This window comes from Leptopilina heterotoma, unplaced genomic scaffold, assembly GCF_015476425.1.
Source record: "Leptopilina heterotoma isolate Lh14 unplaced genomic scaffold, ASM1547642v1 Lhet_33, whole genome shotgun sequence".
NCBI lineage: Eukaryota > Metazoa > Arthropoda > Insecta > Hymenoptera > Figitidae > Leptopilina > Leptopilina heterotoma.
The window spans coordinates 242,244-266,801 of record NW_025111022.1 but is presented as its reverse complement, the minus strand read 5'-3'; the positions used below and the strand labels follow the sequence as shown (position 1 = coordinate 266,801).

At 23.2% G+C, this 24,558-nt stretch overlaps 2 protein-coding genes across 6 annotated transcripts in view; one reads left to right on the top strand and one right to left on the bottom strand.

Annotated features, from left to right (window-relative positions):
- Positions 1-16,489, top strand: part of LOC122505002 (SNF-related serine/threonine-protein kinase) — a 61,396-nt gene extending 44,907 nt beyond the window's left edge. The window contains exons 5-9 of the mRNA XM_043616395.1: positions 1,060-1,411; positions 4,128-4,256; positions 4,407-4,515; positions 7,432-8,962; positions 14,149-16,489. Coding sequence (XP_043472330.1) covers positions 1,060-1,411; positions 4,128-4,256; positions 4,407-4,515; positions 7,432-8,962; positions 14,149-14,678 — 2,651 coding nt within the window. The 3' untranslated portion in view covers positions 14,679-16,489. The remainder of the gene's footprint in view (positions 1-1,059; positions 1,412-4,127; positions 4,257-4,406; positions 4,516-7,431; positions 8,963-14,148) is intronic.
- Positions 16,490-22,137: 5,648 nt separating this feature from the next.
- Positions 22,138-24,558, bottom strand: part of LOC122505024 (choline transporter-like protein 1) — a 34,371-nt gene continuing 31,950 nt past the window's right edge. For all 5 annotated transcript variants that reach the window (XM_043616434.1, XM_043616436.1, XM_043616435.1 and 2 more), the window contains exons 11-17: positions 23,887-24,015; positions 23,705-23,811; positions 23,290-23,546; positions 22,679-22,845; positions 22,509-22,601; positions 22,302-22,394; positions 22,138-22,223 (exon numbers count right to left, since the gene is read on the bottom strand). In XM_043616434.1, the coding sequence (XP_043472369.1) occupies positions 22,158-22,223; positions 22,302-22,394; positions 22,509-22,601; positions 22,679-22,845; positions 23,290-23,546; positions 23,705-23,811; positions 23,887-24,015 (912 nt within the window). In that variant the 3' untranslated portion in view covers positions 22,138-22,157. The remainder of the gene's footprint in view (positions 22,224-22,301; positions 22,395-22,508; positions 22,602-22,678; positions 22,846-23,289; positions 23,547-23,704; positions 23,812-23,886; positions 24,016-24,558) is intronic.

Here is a 24,558-nt window from a genome sequence, read left to right as displayed (position 1 = left end):
GCTTCCACCTTCAACTTTACACGTATTTTTTTTTTTTTTTTTTTCTTTGAATAGTAATCGATTTTTTTTATAGGATGTTTCTTGTGAGGTGTAATTTTGTGATTGCACTTGACATTGAAGGGGGGAAAAAACGCCTGAGATCAGGGACATTTTCTTTTAATTCCTGTATGGGAAAATTAAATTTTATTCAATTTTATTTCTTCTAATTCACTAATTTATTCTTACTTTTTCTAATTTCTTCTTCTTTTTCTTCTTCGTATTTGTTTTTATTTCCTCTAATTTTTTCTTATCTTTTCTAATTCATTTTTATTTTTATTTTTTTTGACTTATTTGTAATTTTGATTTTAATTCTAATTTCGATATTAGAAATTTAATGATATTATTTATGGTTTACACAGGTCAGGGAGATCAGGGATGTCAGAAAAAGTCAGAAAATTTCATTAAGAGTACTAGAAAAAATTCTAGAATTGTTGAGAAAATTCTAGTTCTTGGCATCGAACGACCATTGAAAATATAAGCCTTGGATTTTTTATTTTTCTTGATAATACTTTTGAAAAAATACGACTTTTTTCGACTTGTTTTTTTAAAAAATGGAACTAAGTGAAAAATATTGTTTTTTTCAAATCATTGATTTTATAAGCATTGTAATCATCAACAATGTAATTTTTTCTATGTCTTCTAACATATAAAACACACTTTTGTCCTTCAATGTTAAATTATTTATTAAAGTAAATGTAAAAAATTTACTTTTATGTTTTTTCAAAATTTATTTATAATTTACACTTTTTAAAAATTTTGTTTATTAATTCTATCTTAAGAGTTTTCTTCAAAAAATCTCTCTTTTTCTAAAATTATTGAAAAGTTGTTCACTAGTGTAAATTAATAAAAAAAAATCTGCTACTTTTAATCATGTTTCTAATTTAAATTTTTAAATTTTAGGAAAATAATTTTAAGCTTTAGAAGAGAATACTTCATTGTTATTAAATTAATAATTAAAATTATAAAAAAGCAATTTGAAAATAATATTTAATGAACTAATGGAATGTTCTCCTTTTTTAGACATTTGGTCTCTCGGTGTCATCCTCTACATGCTGGTATGTGGTCAAGCACCATTTCAGGAGGCGAATGACAGCGAAACACTGACCATGATCATGGACTGCAAGTATTCGATTCCATCGCATGTTTCCGAAGGTTGTAAAAAGCTCATTGCTCGAATGCTCGTGAGAGAACCGGAAGGACGAGCAACTCTCGAGGAAATCGCTTCTGATCCATGGCTGTCAATTGGCTCCGATGCCGATCCCATTGAATCGTTACCGCTTATTTCCCGTCAGCAAGTCTCCGAGGAGCATCACAATTTTATAATCACCAAAATGGTCAATGGCAATATTGCAACCAAAGAAGAAATTACCGAGTGAGTTTTTTAAATCGCAATTTTCTTCATCTTCAATTCGATTTTGAAAGTAAAATTCAATTCTGAAACAAATATTCGATTTTGAGTCTTGAATTCGATTTTGTAACTTAAATTCGATTCTGAAACTTAAATTCGATTCTGAAACTTAAATTCGATTCTGAAACTTAAATTCAATTCTGAAACTTAAATTCGATTCTGAAACTTAAATTCGATTCTGAAACTTAAATTCGATTCTGAAACTTAAATTCGATTTTGAGTCTTGAATTTGATTTTGTAACTTAAATTCAATTCTGAAACTTAAATTCAATTTTGAAACTTAAATTCGATTTTGAGTCTTGAATTCGATTTTGATTCAGAGTTGCTATGCAACCTGTAAAACCTGGAAAAGTCAGAGAATTTTGATTGAAATCCTGGAAAATTGTTGTTTTCTTAATTTATTCTGTTTAAAAAGATTTTGATTTAAAATTTTGTAAAATTTCAATTTTAATTGAATTTAATTAAAAATATAAAAAAAATTAGATTTCAAAAAAATTTTTAAAACTTAAATTCTTCTGAAATTAGAAAATTTGTTTAATACATATTTAATTGATTATTAAAAATAATGTATTTATAGAAAAATTTTAGATAAAAACACTAAAACAAATTGAATTTTGAGCAATTACAAATGATTGCAGAAATTCAATTATTTTCAAAAGTAGTAAAATTCTTGTCAAAAATTCAATTATTTTCGAAAAATTGAAATAAAATTCTTGGCAAAATTTTAATTATTTTTAAAAACTTTCCTCAATTCAATGATTTTTAATATCTACTACTTTAATAAAAATTCCTAAAAGAATTCAATTAGTTAAAAACAATTTTAATAAAATTCTAAGAACATTTAATTATTTTCATAAATAATAAAAATTTCACAGGAATTCAATTATTTACAAATTTTTTATAAATTTCTTCGCAATAATTCCATTACTTTCATAAATAAAATATTTTTTACAGGGATTTAATTATTTTCAAAAGTAATAAAATTCCTCGCAGAAATTCAATTATTTAAAAAAAATTTCCTCAATTCAATAATTTTTAATATCTACAATTTTAAAAAGATTCAAGTATTTTCAATATCATTTCAACAAAATTTCTTACAAAAATTGAATTATTTTAAAAAATTATAAAAAACTTTTTCGCAAAAATTCAATTGTTTTCATCAATAGGATATAAGTCTTTTGGAAAATTCAATTATTGTAGTAGACGAAAAAATTATTCGCAGAAATAATATTATTTTTAACATAATTTTAAAAAAAACTTCTTCCCAAGAATCAATTTATTTTCACAAATAATATAAATATTTTGGAAAATTCAATTATTATTATTTTCATAAATAATAAAACTCAATGCTAAATTTCAATTATTATTTTTAATACAATTTTAATGGAATTCCTCTAAAAAGTTATTATTCTTAAATATTTGAATCAAATTTATCAAATAAATTTCATTATTTTAATAACTTTTGCTACAATTTATTTATTATAATTTAAGTATTATTTTCAATAAATTTTTAATTAAATTTCTTTAAAGAATTAAATTGTTTTCAATAAATTTTTAATTAAATTTCTTTAAAGAATTAAATTGTTTGAATAAATTTTTAATTAAATTTCTTTAAAGAATTAAATTATTTTCAAAAATTTTAATGCAATTCTTTGCGTAACAATTCAATATTTTTCAAAATAATTTTAATAAAATTTTTCGCAGAAATCCAATTATGTTTAGAAATTTACAAAAATTCTCGTCAAAATTTTAATTATCTTTATAAATAATAAAATTTCTCTCCGAAATTCAATTATTTTCAAAAATTTTAATAAAATTCTTAGTAGAATTTCATTTATTTTTAATAAAATTTTTATCAAATTGTTTGAAAAATGCAATTATTCTTAGAAATGTTATTACAATTTGTCAAGAAAATTCAATTATTTAAAAACTTGTTGATAACATTCTGTATGAAAATTCAATTATTTAATAAAATATATATTTTTATATTTGAATAATTAAATTTTCGTCGAATTTTTTAATAAATAGTGATTCAAAAGTGAATTTCGAATTAAATTTTAAATGTTAAATTCTCTTTTAAATCCTAAATTCAATTCTGAAACTTAAATTGTATTTTGAATCTTAAATTCAATTCTGAAAATTAAATTGAATGTTGAATCTTGAATTCGATTTTGAATCTTAGATTCAATTCTGAAACTGAAATTCGTTTTTTCAATTCAGAATCGTTTCCCTAAAGTTTTTAACGTTCACACGAATAAAATAATGTTTTGTATTGAAATATTATTAAAAAAATACTAAATTGAAATGAAAAATGTTGCAATTGAAAATCGATTTAGTTAAAAATTAGTTTTTCATTTTATAAAAATAAAAAATATTTTGTTGATAAGTTAAAATTGAAAAAAGCAATAAAAAAAATTGTGGTTCATTTGAACGTTCGAAACTCTTTAGAGACCCGGAATCTTAAATTCCATTCTGAATTCTCTTCTCTAATTCAAGATTTGAAAATGCTCTTGTTGAGAAACGAAAAGCGCACTTGATTTTTCATGAAATGCTTAATTTTACAGTGCTTCATTGTATTTTTATCGTTTCACTGGGTTCTCATATATATACTCTCACGGAATCTATGTATACGTGAATTGAGAGAGTGTTATCTCTTGTTTTATTAACTCCTGTCTTTCAGCGCCCTCGACAAGAACGAGTACAACCATATAACGGCCACTTATTTTTTGTTGGCTGAGAGAAAATTGCGAGCTCATCGACAGGAACAAGTCCAGAAAACGCGGCCCGAGTTATTGAACGTTTCTGGGAGGTATGTAAATCTTTTCTTTTCTTTTTTTTTTTGTTTTGTTTTAATCTCTTTAAATCTCTTTCGATTTTTTTCTCCTGAATAAAATAAATACTCGACTTTCGTTTGTCTTCTAGAAAATTTATAATTTTTTTTTTTTTCTTTCATTTTCAGCCATCCCGATGATCTTTCGACTGATGATTTTAACGTTAATCAGAATTCCTTGGGTAACGTGAACCAATCATTACTTAGTGTACCTCGCACTCCTGGAGATTTACCACAGGTAATTATTATTAATTATTCAGGATTGCCAGAGGAATTCAGGGAAAATAAAATTGCTCAGAGAATTTTATCAAAAGTACTGAATAAATATTAAATTTTTAGAATTCATAAGAAAATTCTAGATTTTTGTGTCCAGCAACCTTTGAAACTGTTAAAAAGATTTAATTATTTAATGAATAATTTTACTTAAATATTTCAAAATTAGTTGGATTTTAAAAGAGTCGCGTTTACAATTATTATTTAGTTAAAAACACTAAAAAAAATTTTGAATTTTGGAGAAGTTTCAAATGATTGAAAAAATTCAATTATTTTCAAAAGTAATAAAATTCTTCATAGAAATTCAATTATATTCAAAAATTTTAAGAAATTCTCGTCAAAATTTCAAGTCTTTTTATAAATATTAAAATTCTTCTTCAAAACTGAATTAAAAAGATTTAATCCTTCATGGATTTTTTTTTGTCATAGCCATTTTGAAATTACCACGAATTTTAATACGCAATATTAAATTTTTTTCTATTTCTGACAATAATTTTTTACAAATAATTTAATTATTGAAAAACTATAATAAAATTATTGCATATTATTAACTATATTATTTTTTAAACCAGCACATTTTACACGCGAGAAATGCAAAGTTCAATTCATTATTATTATGAAAATTAAAAAATTCCTTATTGTAAAAAATCAAATTCAATTTTTGAATAATTTCAGATTCAAAGTTTAAGATAATTAATTCACTCTTAATTAATTAAGCAATTATTTACTAGTTTTTATTATTTTTCTTTATTTTTTGTTATATTTAATTCCTTGCAGGATTTAATTTATTTTCAATACAATTTTAATTAAATTTATGGAAAGAAATTAAGTAATTATTTAAAAAAATGTTAACAAAATACTTTTTATTATTTATTAATTTATTATATTCAAAATTTTAATAAAAGTCGAAACAATTCAAGGATTTTCAGAAGTTTTAAGAAAATACTTCGTAATTATTTTCATAAACAATAAAATTCTTCGCAGGAATTAATTATTTTTATTACACAATAATTTTAATAAAATTTCTCGAAAGAATTTAATTATTTTGGAAATTTTTAATAAAATCCTTCCAAAGAATTCAGTGAAATTTCAAAAATGTAAAATATAATTCTTAATGTGAATTCAATTATTTTCAATACAATTTTAATTAAATTCCTGGACAGAATTCAATTATTTTCAAAAATTGTAATAAAATTTTAATAAAATTCTTCATAACAATTCAATTATTATTCAATATTTTAAGAAAATTGTTTGCAAAAATTATAAAAAAATTTTTAAGAAAAATGTTATGTATTAAAATTAAAACAAAATTTATTTTTAACGCAAAATTATATAAAATATAATTACTTCTCAAATTTCTAAAAAAATTTAATTCTTATAAAGAATTTTATCACCAAATTTTTAAATAATTGAATTCTTTTGACGAATTTTTAATAACATTTTTAAGAATAGTTACATTTTTCAAAGAATTTGATTAAAATTGTATTAAAAATAATTGACATTCTGCGATAAGTTTTATTATTTATGAAAATAATTGAATTCTTGCAAAAAAAATTATTAAAAAATTTTTTAAAGAATTGAATTCCTGTGAAAAATTTTATTTGCGAAATTATTGAATTCCGGAGAAAAATATTATTATGTATGAAAATAATTAGTTTCTTGTGAAGAATTTTATTCCAATTTTTTTAAACAATTGAATTTGAATTTGAATTGAAAATTTTTATTTTTGAAAAGAATTAAATTCTTGGGAAGAATTTTATTAAAATTTCTTAAATAATTGAATTGCTTCAAAGAATTTCTGTGAAATTTTGATTATTTATGAAAATAATTAAATGTTTGCGTACAATAAATTTTATTGAAATTTTTTTAAATAATTGATTCCTTTTGAGTAGTTTTACTAAAATAGTATAGAGATATTGAAAATTATTAAAATGAGGAAAATTTTCGAAAATGATAATTGAATTTTGAAGAAGAATTCTTTTATATATAAAGATAATAATTGGGATTTTGTCGAGATTTTTTTGTAATTTTTGAACATAATTGATTTTTGTGATAAGAATTTTATTAGATTTTGAAAATAATTGAATTTCTGCAAATATTTGTAACTTTTTTAAAATTCAATTTTTTTGGGTTTTTAACTAAAATTCTTCTGTAAATCCATTATTTTCAATAATTAATTAAATATAGATATATTGACAAATTTAACTAATTTTATAAAATTTTGAATTATTAAAATTTTTTAAAAATTTATGTTCTTTAACATTTTTAATTATAAATTCATTTAAAATTGAAATTTTATAAAATTTCAAATTAACACTTTTTGAAGTTCAATTATTTATGAAAATTGTAAACGCAACTCTTTTAAAATTGAATTAATTTTAAAATATTGAAGTAAACTTATTTATTAAATAATTTATTTATTTTATGATAGTTGTTTAAGATTTAAGTTATTTTAAAAGAAATTATTGTCAGAAATTGAAAAAATTGAAGGTTTTATATTAGAATTCGTGGTAATTTCATAGTTTATTAGGCAAACAAAAAAGACACAAAAATTCATAATTTTCTTATAAATTCTAAACATTTAATTTTTTCCAGAATTTTTAATAAAAATCCCTGACTTTTCCATAAATTCCCTGTGTCCGAATATATGATTATTATAGTTATAATAATATTAAAACCAAATTCTAATTCATATTTTATTTTTATGAAAATGAATTTGATTAAAAAATTTTGACGTTGTATTATTTTTAAAATTGCTAATTTTATTTAAAAAAAAAGTGAGTATCAAGTTAGCCGCTAGTAAGAATTGTTGCTAGTATTTAAATTAATTTCTATTTTTCTAATGCGTAATTCTTTTTCTCTTTTTATTTTCTCAAAACAGAATCTTCGCACGCGCAAATGTAGTATAGTACAAGAGGAAGACGATGAGGACGACGTGTCTTCATGCTCCGGTAGGGACGACCACGGAAGTAATTCCACGCTGAATTCGTTCAATCGACGAGGATCGCGTTCAGAGGGTAAACTTTCGCACATATTACAAGAGAGGTTGGCCCAGCTTCCTGAAAAGCACACTGCTCTCAAGACTGTTCATCACGCTCACGAGACTTCGGCATTCCGTGACGAAAGTATTAAGTCAAATAAAACTAAGGACAAAACATCAGCGTTAGATAAAAAAATTCATCTAGATAGAAGTGTAATCAGCAATAAAAATGTAGAAAAGTCGCCTTTGATGATAAAGAGTAATCAAGTACCAAATGTGAGTCCAAAAAATAAGATGAACACTGCATTGAGTACTAATGTCGATAATTCAATGAAACGAACAATCGAAGCACAAGAAACAAGGCCAAAATCAATGAACGATAATCCAGCGCCGCCACAAAACAAATGGAAAATGGGATCTCAACATCGGGCATTTCTCTCGCAAGATGAATCGAATTTACAAAAATCCGATAATATAAATCAGGAGACAATGACCACGATACTCACTGAGTCATCGACAGTACCCTCACCACTTCGCACCATAACTTCAATAGCCGATAATCAAGTTCTCTCACCAAAATACAAAACAATGCCTTCTCCAATGAATACGAAAATCAATACCAAAAGTAATAGCCAATCGCAAATTACGCTCAAGGAAATACTCGAGGACGGTGACGCTGTCACGACAACAGGAACAACTAATTTAGATAGTAGCTCCTCGAAATCGCGTGTTGTCAGAAAAACGGGCTACGAACAAAGGAGGAGTAAATTTCACAAGACAAGAACAACTTCGTGTTCGAGTTCAGATGCAAGTGACGATGACAGTGAGAGCAGGAAGAAACGTGCGCAGAAATTGAGTGGCTCTGGAAAGCCATTACCGCCTAGGCGCGATAGTCACGATGATTCGAGTGATTCTCAAGATCCGGGTGGAAGTGGAGGAAGTGGTGGTGGTGGAGGCGGCGGTGGCGGTGGTTTGGGAAATGGAGAACGTACACGTGAAACACCATCCACGGAACCGACTGGCAATGATAATAACGGTGGGAGGGGAAATACAACGACGACGACGACGACAACTTCGACAACAAGTGGAACGCATCGTTGCTCGGAAAATCAGGGAACTGTCTTTGGCCGGAGGCATCGAGCTGGTCGGCGAAGAGCCGGTGAGACACGACTGCGGGAAAGTCAATCACTCAATCGTATCACGGAAGTTCAGGAAGCCGAGGGTCCTTATCAAAATCACAGTCACTCACACACTCCAAGGAATGTTGCATTCACGCAAAATGTTGTCACCACTCCTCCACGTATCGTGACAATGTCGCCGCCGACAATTCCACAGACAGTCACCACTGTTCAGAAGGCAAAATACTTTGGTGCGAGACTCTTGCAGGGCTGGTCTTTGGGGAATAATAAATCGTCCTCGGAAAAAATGACAGGTGAGATTTTATTATTCACCGGGAACAATAATTGTTAAATAATAAAATTATTTTATTCGAGGAGCATAAAAATCTATATTAATAATCGTTTTATTCCGGTAATCTGCTGGAAGTTTGAAGTTAGTTATTGATTGCTCTTTTGTTTCCTAACTTTTTAAAAATTTTTCTTTTCAAATATTTTCAATTTTAAAATTAATATATATTGAAAATCATTGAATTCTCGCAAAGAATCGTATCAACAAATTTCAAAAGAATAATTGAATTCATTCGAAGAATTTTTTTATTTATGAAAATAATAATTGAATTCTCGCGATGAATTTTGTTAAAATTTTTAAAAATCCTCATTAAATTCTTTTGAAGAATTTCTTTGAATTTTTTTAAACTAATGGAGTTTCTTTAATAATTTTAATTGAAAATTTTGAAAGCAATTGAATTTTATTAAAATTGTATTGAAAATAATTGAATTCCTGAGAAGAATTTTATTATTTATACAAATAATTTAGGTAATTCTTGCGAAGAATTTTACTATTTATAAAAATAATTGAATTATTCCGAAGAATTTATTAAAATTTTAGGAATTAAATTAATTTTTTGTAATTATTTGAAAATAATTAAATTCTTTTGAGGTATTCTATTAAAATTGTTTTGAAAAGAATTGAATTTCTGCAAAGAATTTTACGATTTATAAATCAAAGAATCAGAGATGAAAGAATTTATTAAAATTTTAGGAAAAATTGAATTGTTTCGAAGAATTTTATAGAAATACTAGCTGTCGTACCCGTCTTCGACGGGTTTTAGTTTCTACCAATACATTTAAGTTTCTACCAATCTGGAAAATCAGGAAATAGCTAGGGAATTTAATTTGACCGGAAAAAAATAATAATTAGTTACCATTATAGCTATTTTAGTAGGAAAATATTACTATTTGAATCAGTGATTGACTTTTTGTTATCAAATTAGTTATTTTAACCAATTCAAATGCAGAGAACAATATTTATCAATTTGTAGTACTTTAATTAATGTATTAAAAAAATTAAATTTTCCATACAGTTTTTGGAGTTATAGTAGAGTCTAATTGGAACTAATTGTATCGCAAGTAGACCCTACGTTACGACTGCTAAAACCTAACATAAGACCTAAATTTTAGGCTGAAAGTAGGGCTTAAATTTTGACTCGGGTCTGTTTTCATAAATATTATACATCAATAAAAATTGAAGTAAAAAGCAATTTTTTAAAAGCGAATTAATATAATGAAACTTTTTCTTAATTTGATAGGAAAATTCCCGGTTCGGCATATTCCCAGCTTTTTACAGTTTTTCCCGTTTGGTAGATACCCAGTTAAATGTATTAGTATAAACAGAAAACTGTACGACAGCAAGTAATACAATCTATATTTATATGAACTTAAGAAACAGTATTTTCATAAAATAAGTAAATTTTTATAGCCATTTGTAGATTTATTTATGGATAAAATCAAGTAAATTTAAATTTGACAAAAAAGAGATAAACCGTGAAAAGTTTGGACAAAGCAGGGAATTTTGTTAAACAAAAATAGACACCGTGTTAACTTTTGTCTTTACATTGCTCAAAACATCTCTTAAAGTTAAATCTAGAGTTAAAATGAAAAAACGTTTTAACATGTAAGTTTTTGCCTAGTGGCATAATATGCTTGTATTGTATCACAGGTGACTTACAATTCTTGACATCCTGCGAAATCATTTTAATCATAAAAAATTTCCATTTTCAATATTTCTGAACTTCTTGAAAATATTAGATTGATTTGATAAATAATTTTGAATTGCACTATTTTGACATCAAAATATTAATCAGAGACTCCAAAAATACTACTGAATTATACTTCATATAGTAATTAGTATCGATTTTTTGATATATTGAAAATTTTTTTATATTTCTTGTAGGATAGTATTTTTTGCAAAATTATGATAAAATCTGACTAAATAACATATAATATTCATTTTTAGAAAGTTTAAAAGCTATCCATTAAAAATTGTGAAATTTGGAAATTTTCCATTTTTCAAGTTTTTGAAAATATTTTTATATTTACATCTTAGTTGTAGAATAGTATTTTTTGAAAAATTATGCTAAAATGTGACCAAATAACATGTAATACTCAAATATAGAAAGTTTAAAAGCAATCCATAAAAAAATGTAAAATTTTGAAATTTTCGATTTTTTGAAAACATTTTTATACTTACATATTAGTTATAGGACTTTATTTTTTGCAAAGTTATGCTAAAATGTGACTAAATAACATATAATACTCAAGTATATAAACTTCAAAAGCAATCCATGAAAAATAAAAAATTTTGAAATTTTCGATTTTTTGAATTTTTTGAAAAAATTGAATATCTCCCGTTCTAATTAATATTTTTTAAATCTGTAAATTTATAAACCTTCCTTGGGTCAATACCTAATAACCTACCAAGTTGGACTTAAATCGATTCACATGTTTTTGTGTGATTGGGGTACAAAGTTTTTGTGACAGACAAACATACATACATACATACATACATACATTAAATTTTTTAAGAACATTTTTGGAATCTCTGATGTCCATAATAACTAATCATGTTAACATTTTGAAGTTTTAAGCAATGTACAGACAGACATCTGATTTTATTAATAAGGATTTGAAAATAATTAAATTCTTTCAATTTTTTTGACGAATATATTTTAAAAATGCATTGAAAGTAATTCAATTTCCATATACATAGAATTTTTAAAAATATTTTGAGAATAATTGAATTATTTTTAGAAAGTTTTAAATTCTTTTTAAAATTGAATTTTATGGAAATTTCTGAAAATAATTACATACTTTCGTGTAATTTTTTTTTTAATTGGATTAAAAATAAATTAATTCTTGCAAAGAATTTTAGTATTTATAAAAATAGTTGAACTATTTCAAAGAATTTAATAAAATTTTAGGAAATAATTGAATTTTATGGAAATATTTGAAAATATTTGAATATATATTTAATTAATTAGTAAAAATAATGGATTTATAGAAGAATTTTAGTCAAAAACACTAAAAAAAATTCAATTTTGGAGAAGTTACAAATGATTGCATAAATTCAATTATTTTCAAAAGTAATAAAATTCTTCGCAGAAATTCAATTATGTTAAAAATTTTTAAAAATTCTGATAAAATTTCACGGAAAACTAATTAATTAATTATTAATTAATAATTAATTAATTAATTATTAATTAATTATTTTCATAAATAATAAAAATTTCACAGGAATTTAATAAATTATTTACAAATTTTTTATAAATTTCTTCGCAATAATTCAATTATTTTTATAAATAACAAATTTTTTTACAGGGATTCAATTTTTTTCATAAACAAGACCTATTCATTTTTTATTATTTATGTGAATGTAATAATAAATTTCTTTGTAGGAATTCAGTTATTTCCATAAATAATAAAACTCATCGATGAATTTCAATTATTTTTAAAACAATTTTAATTGAATTCCTCGAAAAATGGAATTATTCATAAAAATTTTATTAGAATTCGTAAAAAGAATTCAATTATTTAAAAATTTGTTGATAACATTCTTTATGAGAATTCAATTTTGAGAAACATTCAATTGTTCAATAACTAATTATTTTCTTGTATTTACATAATTGAATTCTCGTAGAATTTTCTAATAAAAATTGATTTAAAAATTAATTTCAGTTACAATTTTAAATAATAATTGAATATTAAAAGCATTATAGCATGAATTTTTAGAAATAATTAAGTTTTGAAAATGTTTCTAGAATTTTAAGAAAATTCTTTGCAAAATTCAATTATTTTCATAAATAACAATATTCATCAAGAAAATTCAATCATTTTCAAATGTAATAAATTACTTCGCAGAAATCCAATTATTTTCAAAAATTTTAATGATAGGTATACAAAATTTTTCCTCAATTCAATGATTTTCGATAAAATTCGACTTTAATAAAATTTTCCAAAAGAATTCAATCATTTAAAAAAAAATTGATATACCATTCTACACAAGCATTCAATTATTATTCAAAAAATTATTTATTTTTGTATTTAAATAATTGAATTCTTGGAGAATTTTCTAATAAAATTTGATTTAAAAATTAATTTAAATTCATTTTAATTTTAGATTTCATTTAATTTAAGTTTAAATTTTAGATAGTACCTTGAATATTAAAAGCGTTGTATGAATTTTCAAAAATAATTGAATTTTGAAAAGGTTTCAAATGAAAATTTTTGAAATTTCGAATTTTTTCACTTTTAACTAACAATTCTGTAGAATTAATTTTTTTGAAAACATTTACTTGATTTTTTTTTGAAATTATTTAAAGTTTTTATTTTCTAAAATATTTTTAATTGAAGAATTTCCAAACAATTGAAATTTGGTAAAATTGAATTGATAAATAAATGAATTTGAAAATTTTTAAAGAACTTTGTCAAAAATTATTAAAGAATAAAAACAGAATTTTAGTTAACAATTCCAGAAAATAATAATTAAAATGATAAAAAAAAATTTTGAAAACAGTGTATTTTTATAAAATAAAATAATGATTTTATCACTCGGTCTTCTTTAATTATTATTATAAAACTCTTAAAGTTATTAAATTTCAAAAACTTTGAATTTGAAATTTTTGAAAATCTTAATTCCTGTTTTTAAATAATTTTACAATTAAAGAAATTCGTGAATGAATGTAATAGAAAATTTTTCTCAGTATCTAATCATTTTTAAAGTGTATCAGAATGTTCTTTAGGGTCAGGGAGAAATTTAAAATTTTGTCTGTAAATCAGGGAAAACAAAATTAACTTTTTGTGGCAACCTTGTTTAAGAATAATTATATTTTGATTTTCGAAGAAAAATATGAAAAATACTTATTTGAAAGTCATTGAATTTTACAAACGTTTAGAATTAAAATTATTATCGCAATAATGGAATAAACCAAATATTCTGCCTAGAAATCGGGAAGAAATTGCGGAAATACAAAGTTGAATTTTCATACCAACCATAAATAAAATAAACGACTTTTTCAATTTTTGTTTATACTTTGTTTCCGACTAAAATGATTATTTTGCCTGAAACTCATTATTAAAAATACAAAAAAAATTATTCTTTATTTTAAAATAACAATAACTAAATAAATAAACATGATTTTAATACAATTTCGATTGTCAACAGGAATTTCAGTTAACAAAAGTGAGAAACATCAGGAGAAACGAGAGACAACTGCAAAAGAGGAAGTTGATTGCAATAAAGAGAAACGCTACGAGCGAAACGGAAACGTTCCACAGTTGCCCATTGATCGTGGAACATCGATGAACAAACCAGATTGCAAAAGTAAACGAATGAAACTACTCAGTCGTTATTTTGCAGTGCACAAAAAGCTCTGCGTCCCACTACCAGGACTATTCAATAAAGGAAGACTCTACAAAGCCAGATCATGCGGTAGCATTACACGTGACAAGGTAAATCCACCATCGCCAAAATCGATGCTTCTTTGTACAACAGTTGACGATAAATGGAAGGAGCAACAAAGACAATGGTTCGAAGCCAGAAATCAACATCGTGGCAGCGATGGTGACATTAATCAGAATTTAGGACTCTCACAACTCGTACAAGATAGAATTGTCGGTAAAAGTTGTGCAGGAATTCCCACCGTATGTCACATTCATTTAAGTGATGCTTCCAAGTGCTGTAGTCTCTGTTAGTCAGCAAAAAAAAATTAATTTTCACTTGCCATAGAGACTGTTTGTTAAAAAAAAAGAAACCTTCGTCAAGAAAAAGTGAAAATTCTCCTATATAATAGTTTTCAATCGTATATATATAAATTCGCTCCATGACATGGAAAGGATAGCGAAAAAAAATTATTAAGCCTCGAATTTAATTTAGGGTTAAAAAACGGTTAAACGATTCGTTTAAACTTAGACGATCGGAACAATTGACTGAATCATTTTACATTTCTTTTTGGAAATTTTTTCTATTTTTTCTTTTTTTTCGAATTGAAGAGCGATCTTTTTTTGATTGCTTATTTTTTCTTCTCTTTTTCTATTACACTGGACACAAACTACAGAGTTTTTTCTGGCATTATTATGATAGTATTTATAAACTATTATGTCAGACATACGTTGATTTATTTATTTCTTCGTAATAGTCGAAGGAAAAATGGTAATATGCTTGTTTCGGTGTACCGTTTGTCACGATCGCTCCGTGGGAGATGTATCTAGTCCGTGTGAACAAACCTGTATTAAATGTTGCAGAGTTTATTATTATTATTATTATTAATTATTAATAATATGATTAATTAGATGCAGAAGTAGGAATATATTATATATATTATTTTATTATATTTTTTTTATTATCTACACGTCAAGAAGATATTATCAAGTCCATTGTTTCGTGAGAAAAAAATTCACTGTTAAAAAAAGAAAATACTTTTTCAGTTTTCTTTTTTTTTTCTTTTCCAAAAAAAAAATTATTATACAAGATCTCAATTTTTAAAAACTATTGGCAAAATTTTGTTTTTAGTTTTTATTTTACTTCCCGTTCGTAGGAAAAAGAATCGTCCACAACATTTTTCACGCTTCAAATCCCCGTGCCTTGAAATATTCCTCTTGCTCTTATCTTTTTTTTCAAAAACGGCGATGACACCCTGAAAGGACATATAATGTAAATGTGTCAAAAACCGTCTAATTTTCTCAACAAAAAAAAAAATGTCTTTGCTCGAAAATCCAAAAAGAAAATAAGAAAAAAAAATCCTGCAAGTGCAAGTCTTGAAAAAAGTAGTTGTAAAAATAATTAAGAAAAAAAAAAGATTGTACGCCGGCCAAGGGAAAAGAAATAATATTTAACAATTAAAAGAAAGAGAAAGCACGCTGGTGCGCGCATAACGACAAAAAGAGAATTAGCAATTATATCGTATTTGATAATTATGATAACTGTTCACATTTGCTCGGTAAATCTTCACTGGTGACGAGTACTTTTCCCGTTTATAGTCTATTATTATTATCAAACTTACAAAAATGACTGAAGATATATTTATTAATTATTGATATTTGTAATTTATACGACTCGAGTTAAATGAACGATATATTTGAATCTCAAGAGAATTTTTTTATCTATTTTTAAACACACTTTTCTTTCTCATTAAATTCTCAATTGCAATGAAATTGAATTTAAAGAGTAATTAAAATTCTTTTTAAATACTGAAGATAATTTAATAATAGTTTAATAATAATTAAATAATTTAATAATAATTATTTAATTTAATTATTTAATTTAATTATTTAATTATCTAATCGAATTATTAAATTATCGAGAAATTTGTTGATATTTTTCGCTCATTATTATCGAAGCGATTTTGTTGTTTCTGTAAACCACCAGTGGAGGTTTAATCCTCATGAAAAAAAATAAACTAATGCCATCATCGTTGTTACCTGATAAAAATATAATTTTCTTCATTTTTCGTTATTGTACATCTCTCCTGAGAAAATTTAAAAAAATATATTTGTAGAATATTTAATATTTGATTTAATTAAATAACTGATCCCACGGATTGGATCGAGTGCACAAGAAATTAAACTTTGATTCGGTCTTTGAAGGCTTTTTCCACGATTTTTTTTGACAAAGTTTCGTGTCAAGTTTTTTTTGTGTGTAAAATAGAGAGAACTAAAGAAAAATGTGTTAAAAATTCTGAAAAATTTTTATAATCGATATTTTAATTATTTTCTGCTAAAATATCAAAAGTTTATTAATTAGTTATATAAAGAAATTTTTTTTTGAATAATTTGTATGAAATGCACAAAAAAACGCATTCTTGAGATTCGAAAAAAAAAATTTATTTTACAAATAAAATTCTATTCAAAATGAATTTAAAAAATTAATTTCGTGTTGCAATATTGTTATTTCTATTTTATAGAATATCAACTGAAAAAAAAATTGTTGAGAGGATTTAAAATTATAAAATTATAAAATTAAAAATTATAAAATTGAAAATTTGTAAAATTTATCACTTACAGATTGTAAAATTATATTTTAAGTTTAATTATTAGTTATTGACTAGAGTTTTTTAAATCACTAAACAAAAATGTAAATTAGTTTAGCCACATTAAAAACTCTTAATAATACATTTGCGAATTCCAATCTTTAATGAAAGTTTATTCTTCTAATTTTAAACTTTCAATGACCGAACAAAAAACCGTAAATATATAAATATATTTATATTATAATTTTAATTAGATTTCACACAAAATAACTTCTTGAGCGTTATAATATTATTCTAGTGCATAAAAAAAATGAAATTTTTTCACTTGTTTTTTATTGATATTTCAAGCGATATATTTCATATCCCTTGCGTGGTCCAAGGATGTTTATATGTACCTAAGTCGACTGTACGATTCTTTGTACATGTATTACCCGAGCCAGACGTTTATATAGTAATACAACATTTATTTATTTATAAAAAAACAAACACAGAGAGAAGGTATTTTCTCACTTTATTGTTATTATTTTTTATATAAATAAGCTCCGCGTTTGTAAATTCTTTTCTGTTTTTTGTTCACAATAGGCACAATATTTGAAAGAAAAAAACGAAAATAATTATTGTCATTTATTTAAACACTATATTGTTAACAGTAATTTTTCTTTTTAAAGGAAACCCTTAAACGCACAACTTTTTACGGAAGTGTACAAAATAATTTAAGTGTTAATTCCAGAAATTTCTTTTTTAATTGAAATTTTAATTGTGGAAAATTATTTTTTTTATTTTCTGTGCAAAAATATTAAATTAAATTGAAATAGAAATACTTATTTTAATTTTTATAATTATAATTTTAATTAATTAATTATAAATTAAATATATAATTATGATTTTAATTAATTATAAATTAAATATATAGTTCTGATTTTCATTAATTATAAATTAAATTTATAATTATGATTTTAATTTATAATTGTAACAGGCTTGGCACTCGATAATTAATTTTAAAAAAGTATCAAAAAGTAGTTCTAGTTATTATTTAAAACTTCAATCTTTTAAAAGAAAAAATAAATTAATAATTTTTCAATCTAAAAATTCAAATATTATTTCAGTTTAACAACAAAATTTTCAAAGAATTTCAATTTAAAAATCTTTCGAAATTTAATTATTTGTAAAAATCCATACTACAACGCGTCTAATATTCAATTATTATCTAAAATTTTTACTAAAATCCATTTTTAAATAAAATTTTATTAGAAAATTCAATTATTTAAACACAAAAATAAATAATTTATTAAATAATTGAATTCTTGCAACGAATTTTATTAAAACTTTTAAAAATAATTTAATTCCAGGAAAAAATTTAATTATTCATGAAAATAATTGAATTAAAACGAATTTTATTAAAATTTTTAAAAATAATTGAATTCTTGCGAAGAATTTTATTAATATTTTTAAAAATAATTGAATTCCAGCAAAGAATTTGATTATTTATGAAAATAATTTAATTCTTGCGAAGAATTTTATTCAAATATTTAAAAATAATTGAATTCCAGCAAAGAATTTGATTATTTATGAAAATAATTCAATTCTTGAAACGAATTTTATTAAAATTTGTTTAAATAATTAAATTCCAGTGTAGAATTTGATTAATTATGAAAATAATTCAATTCTTAGAACGAATTTTATTAAAATTTTTTTAAATAATTGAATTCCACTAAAGAATTATATTATTTATGAAAATAATTGAGTTTTTGCGAAGAATTTTATTAAAATTTTTTCAAATAATTGAATTCCAGGAAAGAATTTTATTATTTTAGAAAATAATTGACTTCTTGCGAAGAATTAATTAAATTATTAATTAAATTAATTAAAAATTTTTCTAAAATAAATAAAAAATTTTCTAACAATTCTTTATTGAAAAACTTCTACATAATTGCATTATTTCCAGGAATTTAATTAAAATTGTTTTTAAAAATAATTTAATTCTTAAGAAAAATTTTATAAACATTTTTGAAATAAATAAAATTTTCTTGAAAAATTGTATTAAAATTGAAATAACAAATACATTCTTTCCATGAATTTTATTATATGTGAGAATAATTAAATTTTTTTGAGAAATTTAATAAAAATTGCATTTAAAATAAATAAATTTTTATAAATAAATTTGTTTCAAGAATGTTTGCAAAGAATTTTACCAAATTTTTTTTTTTAAATATTGCTTTTTCTCGAAAATTTTAATAGAAATTCCATTTTAAATAATTGAATTCTTGTAAAAATTTTAATATTTATGAAAATAATTGAATGTTTGCAAAGAATTTTATCAAAAATTTTTTTAAACAATTGATTTTTTCGTGGAAATTTTATTAAAATAGTAGATATTGTAAATAATTAAATTTCGAATAGTTTTTAAAAATAATTGAATTGTTTCAAAGAATTTTATCAAAATTGATAAGAATAATTTTTTTATTTTAACTATTAGCGAATTTAAAGTAGTAAATTCTCAAAAAAAAGAGAAAAAGAAAAAAGTATCTTTTAGTGGCACAAATGTAAAAAAAAAGAGTAGTAAATAGTAGTGCGATGCCTGTAATTATGATTTAAAATTGTAATAAATTATCATTCTAATTAATAATTTTAATTTACAATTCTAATTATAATTTACTGCAATTTTATTTTTATAATTGAACGTCGAAAATTTATGCGTCTAAGGGTTTTCCTATTTTCAAACAGTATTTCCTTTCGGCTCAAAAATGAAAATTAGAGTCCGAAAAGGTTGATTTGTCAAAAAAAAACAAAGTATTATAATTAAAACACAATTCTTTACACTCGCGAAATAAAATATAAAAATTAACCGAAAAATATTTAGTGGGACTCTTGAAAAAAAATCCTTTTCTCGATACAGTAATTGTAAAAATAGAATTATAAAAAATCTATAAAAAAAACTAGATATTAAAGTACTTCGTTTTCATTTCTTGTCGAAATTTTATTATTGTCATTCGACTAAAAGTGTGGCCTAATTTAAATCAACTGGAAGTACTAAAGAAAAAAAAATATGGTGCCATTATTATATCCAAATAATTGTGATCATTTTATTTTGATTTTTTTACTATTAATTTTTTTTTTATTGTATTTCACTTTTCTAATATTATCAATTATTTCTCCCCTCTTCTTTCTTTTTTTTTGATTTATTAATTTATAGAATCATTTGCACAAATGTAACAAAAGTAGGAAAAATAGTGAATTTTGTATATGACCGCGTTACTGACATATAAAAACGTATTGTACCCATTATAAAGAAGCGAAAAAAAAAATTGAATTTGATATAAGATATCAAGAAATAAAAAATTGTCGAACCAATCACAATGAAAAGACCGTGTAAAAATGGTCATCGAATTGTTATTTGTGATTGGTTTTTTATTGAATTCGCAAGGGACTTTACATTATTAAAGTATTTCATTGGGGGTGATGAGGAACAACAAATATATTGTTATTTGTAGAAAAAAAAACGTGCAGCTAACGAGCCAAAAAGCCTTGCAATTCCTGCGATGAATTTACGTTCTTGACTTATTGTATTAAAAACCAAGTGGTTCGTCTAATTAAAATACTGCTTGCCGGCAAGTATAAATATTTAAATATATAAATAAATATTTAAAATTGATGAGCAGTTAATATTCTTTTAGTGGTACCATTAAATTAATTTTTTTTTTGTTATTAAATACCATTAAATAATTTTTTTAGTTAGTGATAGTTATTTTTTAAAACTATTATTTTTAATTAATTTTTTTTGTTAATTCTTAATTGAAAACTTGGACAAAATGTTTTTTATTCAATTATTTTTCAACAAAAATCTATATTTTTTATCAATATATTTTATTAATTTAAATATATTAAATCTAATTTTGGTTAGAAAATTTTATTTCGATTTCGACTGGATTTAAAATCTGTTTGTCCAATTTTCGTTACGATTTAAAATATTTCAGAATGGATTTAATTCGGCTAATTTCGTATAAAGTAAACCGAAAAAAATTTGGAAGATTAAAATTTTTTTTATATATTATTACTGAAATAATTATTACAATTATATAATATGACGTAGAAAAATATTTATGTGCGTGTCAATAAAATAAGAATGCAGAAATAGGAAGCAAAACACTGCTTCTATATCACACATTAATATATAATTATATGAATGCGAAAATTCATCATACCTCGTTGCTAATTGTTACAAAAAAAAACTTAAATCTATCGTAAAAATTTTGATTCAATATTGAACGGAATAACAATTTTTATTTTTCAATTACTCTGGGATTAAACATTTCCATTTCTTTATTTTCGTAATTATTTTAAAATTATTCCTTTTATTTATTTATTTATTTATTTATTTATTTAAGATTGACGAGTCTATAATATAGACCATAATTTTTAATTATTCTCTTAATATTTCGTAATATTTCGTATTTTTTAAATGATTTTAAATTTACGTTCTCAAATTTAAAAAATTGAATGAATTTCTCTATCAACAAATGGAAATATTCATCTTTATCACTCATGCAACATTTTTTTTAATATTTCTTATTGTATAACAATAGTTAAAAAGCTGAAAAATCAGTCGAGCTTCGAAGCAGTCTTTGCAACAAGAAAAAGCATTTTAAAAATGTTTTCTTTCAAGTGACTTTTTTTTTCTCCATTTTCTGTATGTAAATAATCCTTTTGTTTTCGAACAGATTTTATAGATCGAAATCTGAACATTATTTTTCAAAAACTATTATTGAAAAATCTAGGCCATTAGGGTGGTTTATTAAAAAAGAAAAAAAAGTCAGAAAAATTCACTAAAAAAATATTTTCACTTCGGATGAAATTTCAAAAGTGAATTAACGAATTTTGTTTTCTTTGCTGAGGCAACAACCACCCTACTAGAAATCTTATTAGAAATAAATAAATCTATTTTTTTAAGAAACTCCATTTTTTAACTTTTTGAATATGGAGCTGGAAAAATATGTTAAAATTTAATTTTTAACAAAAATACTGATCATTCAAATTTTCTTATTATATATAGAAAATTTAAATATAGAAAATTGTTTTGTCCAAATGAATCTTAAAGGAAATTTTTCTTTATATATAAATTCTTTGTAAATAGAATTTTTATCATAATGTATAGAAAAAATGTCTGAAATTATTTGCAAATTTTTTTGTTTTGCAAAAATTTTTTTATTTACGAGGTAGATGCTTGTCGTTCTTCCAAAACTTTCAATGCCTTTTTACTGTTCTCAACGAATTCCTAAAAAATCAAAAAAATCAATTTAATTCCTATAATAATTTTTTTTAAGAAAAATTGAAAATATTTATTTTTTTTTACCATTAAACCACGGCTCATATAATAGGGACGGTTAATTCCATCATTCTTGGCGCAATCTTCACAGAAGCAAATGAAAATAGTATCAATCACCATCTATTGCAAAAAATAATAAAAAATTTACATTTTAATTTTTTTTTTGTAAAAATAATAATAATTATAATTGAAATAATTAAAAAAAACAATGAATAAATTAAATGTAAGACAAACCTCGTAAATTGAGATGAAAACGTGCGCAATTACGTATGCGAAAATTCCTGCAATTAAAATTGGTACCCAAGGATGTTGAAGATTTGGTTTTTTCTAAAGAGAAATTAAAAAATTAAATTTAATAAAATTCAATGGATTAGAAAAAATGTTTGTCCTTAAAATGCAATTACCTGCATTAAATAAATTCCTGCGACGACAGTAAGTGCGACAACGAGAACTTTTCCTAAGAAAAGAACAAAATCGCCGACACTATTTATAGCAGCCACGCGAAGAATGTTACTAGACAATGCTTGAAAAGCTTTTCTTCCTCCGGTACAAAAACTGCATCCATAAATTGCTAAAAAAATGTGTCATTTCCATTTTCTTTAACTTAATAAACTAATTAATAAATAATTAATTGAGTAATTTGATATTGAGTTCAATAACTCAGTAGTTAACTGAATAAAGAAATAATTAATTTAATAATTGAGTAAATAAATAAAAAATTAATTAAAAATCGAATAAATTATTGAATTAATAAACTCAATTCACTAAATAAAGGGATAATTAATTAAATAATTGAATAAATTAATAATGAATTGAATAATTCAAAAATTTAATAAATAATTGAATATAAGAATTGAATAATTTACAAATAGTTGAATCATTTAATAATTATTTGACTAAATTAATAATTAATTTAAAAATTCAATAATTTAATTAATAGCTATATGAAAAATTAATTCAATAATTTAATTAGTACATTAATATATTAATTAATTGATAAAATAAATTTTTGTACCTGTTTCAATATAGGCATTTCTGGTGAGAAATTTCAAAGCGCATTCGAAACACCATAAACAGCAATGACAACACCATAAGACACCTTTGGCGCAATCGTTGTCAAACTTTTTAAGTTTTTTTTGCACTGACGCCAACATTGCTCTCAATAATCTGACGATTCCAATTATCATAGCGCCAAATGACACAGTTCCAAGATGAAAACGAATTAATGTTGTTGTACTTCTCGCCACTGGTAATGACAATTGTTTCTTGTCCCTGTGAAAAATATTATTTATATTGCAATTTTTTATTTTCATTTAATTTCTCCCCTAATTTTCCAAATAAGAAAAAATACAGCAATTTATTAATTGAATTTAGACGTTATTGTGAAAAATAGATTAATAGTCAAATTTATTTTCTGAAATGCGACAAACCTGGTGAAGAACCAACGGGCAACTGAACCAGCAACAACCATATGTTGACATCCCAAATAAAATTCACAAATCACGAAGAAAATGAATATATTATACCATCTGGTAATCTGTTAAAAAATATTTCAATTAAGTCATTGTTAATTAAATTTAAATTTGTCATCATTTTCCTCAGTCCAACTTACTTTGATGATTATATCTTTTTTATAATGGAGGTGATTTTTTTTAGTGTTATTATAGAGATCGCCAGCACTCTCTATTAAAATCATACAATAAACCCAGGCAATGACACTCAACAGAACCAATAAATATGTCTGTAAATAATAAATTTATCCTAATTAATAAATTTTAATCACAAAATTGAATTATTGGAAATTATGGAGAAATATTATTTTGACAGAAATAAATATTTACCTGGATCGAAAAACTATTTGTTTCTATCGAAATAGTATTTTCAAATGCAAATATGTAATTATTTTTTCGATACAAATAAATTTCTATTAATTTGTGTAAATACTTTCTTGATGCAAACAATTATTGTTGATGCAAATAATTATTTTTTCGATGCACATTAATTTCTATTTGTATAAATATTTCCTTGATTCAATAAAATATTTTTTCAGTGCAAGCAAATATTTTTTCTTTGCAAATAAATATTTTTTCAATGCAAATAATTATTTTTTTGATACAAAATATAAATTTTTTAAATATTTTCTCGGTTCAATCAAATGTTTTTCATTGCAAGCAAATATTTTTTTTTTTTTTTTTTGTACAAATATAATATTTATTTGCACAGTAAAAATATTTGTTTTGAATCGAGAAAGTATTTATACAAATAACTATTTATTTGTATCAAC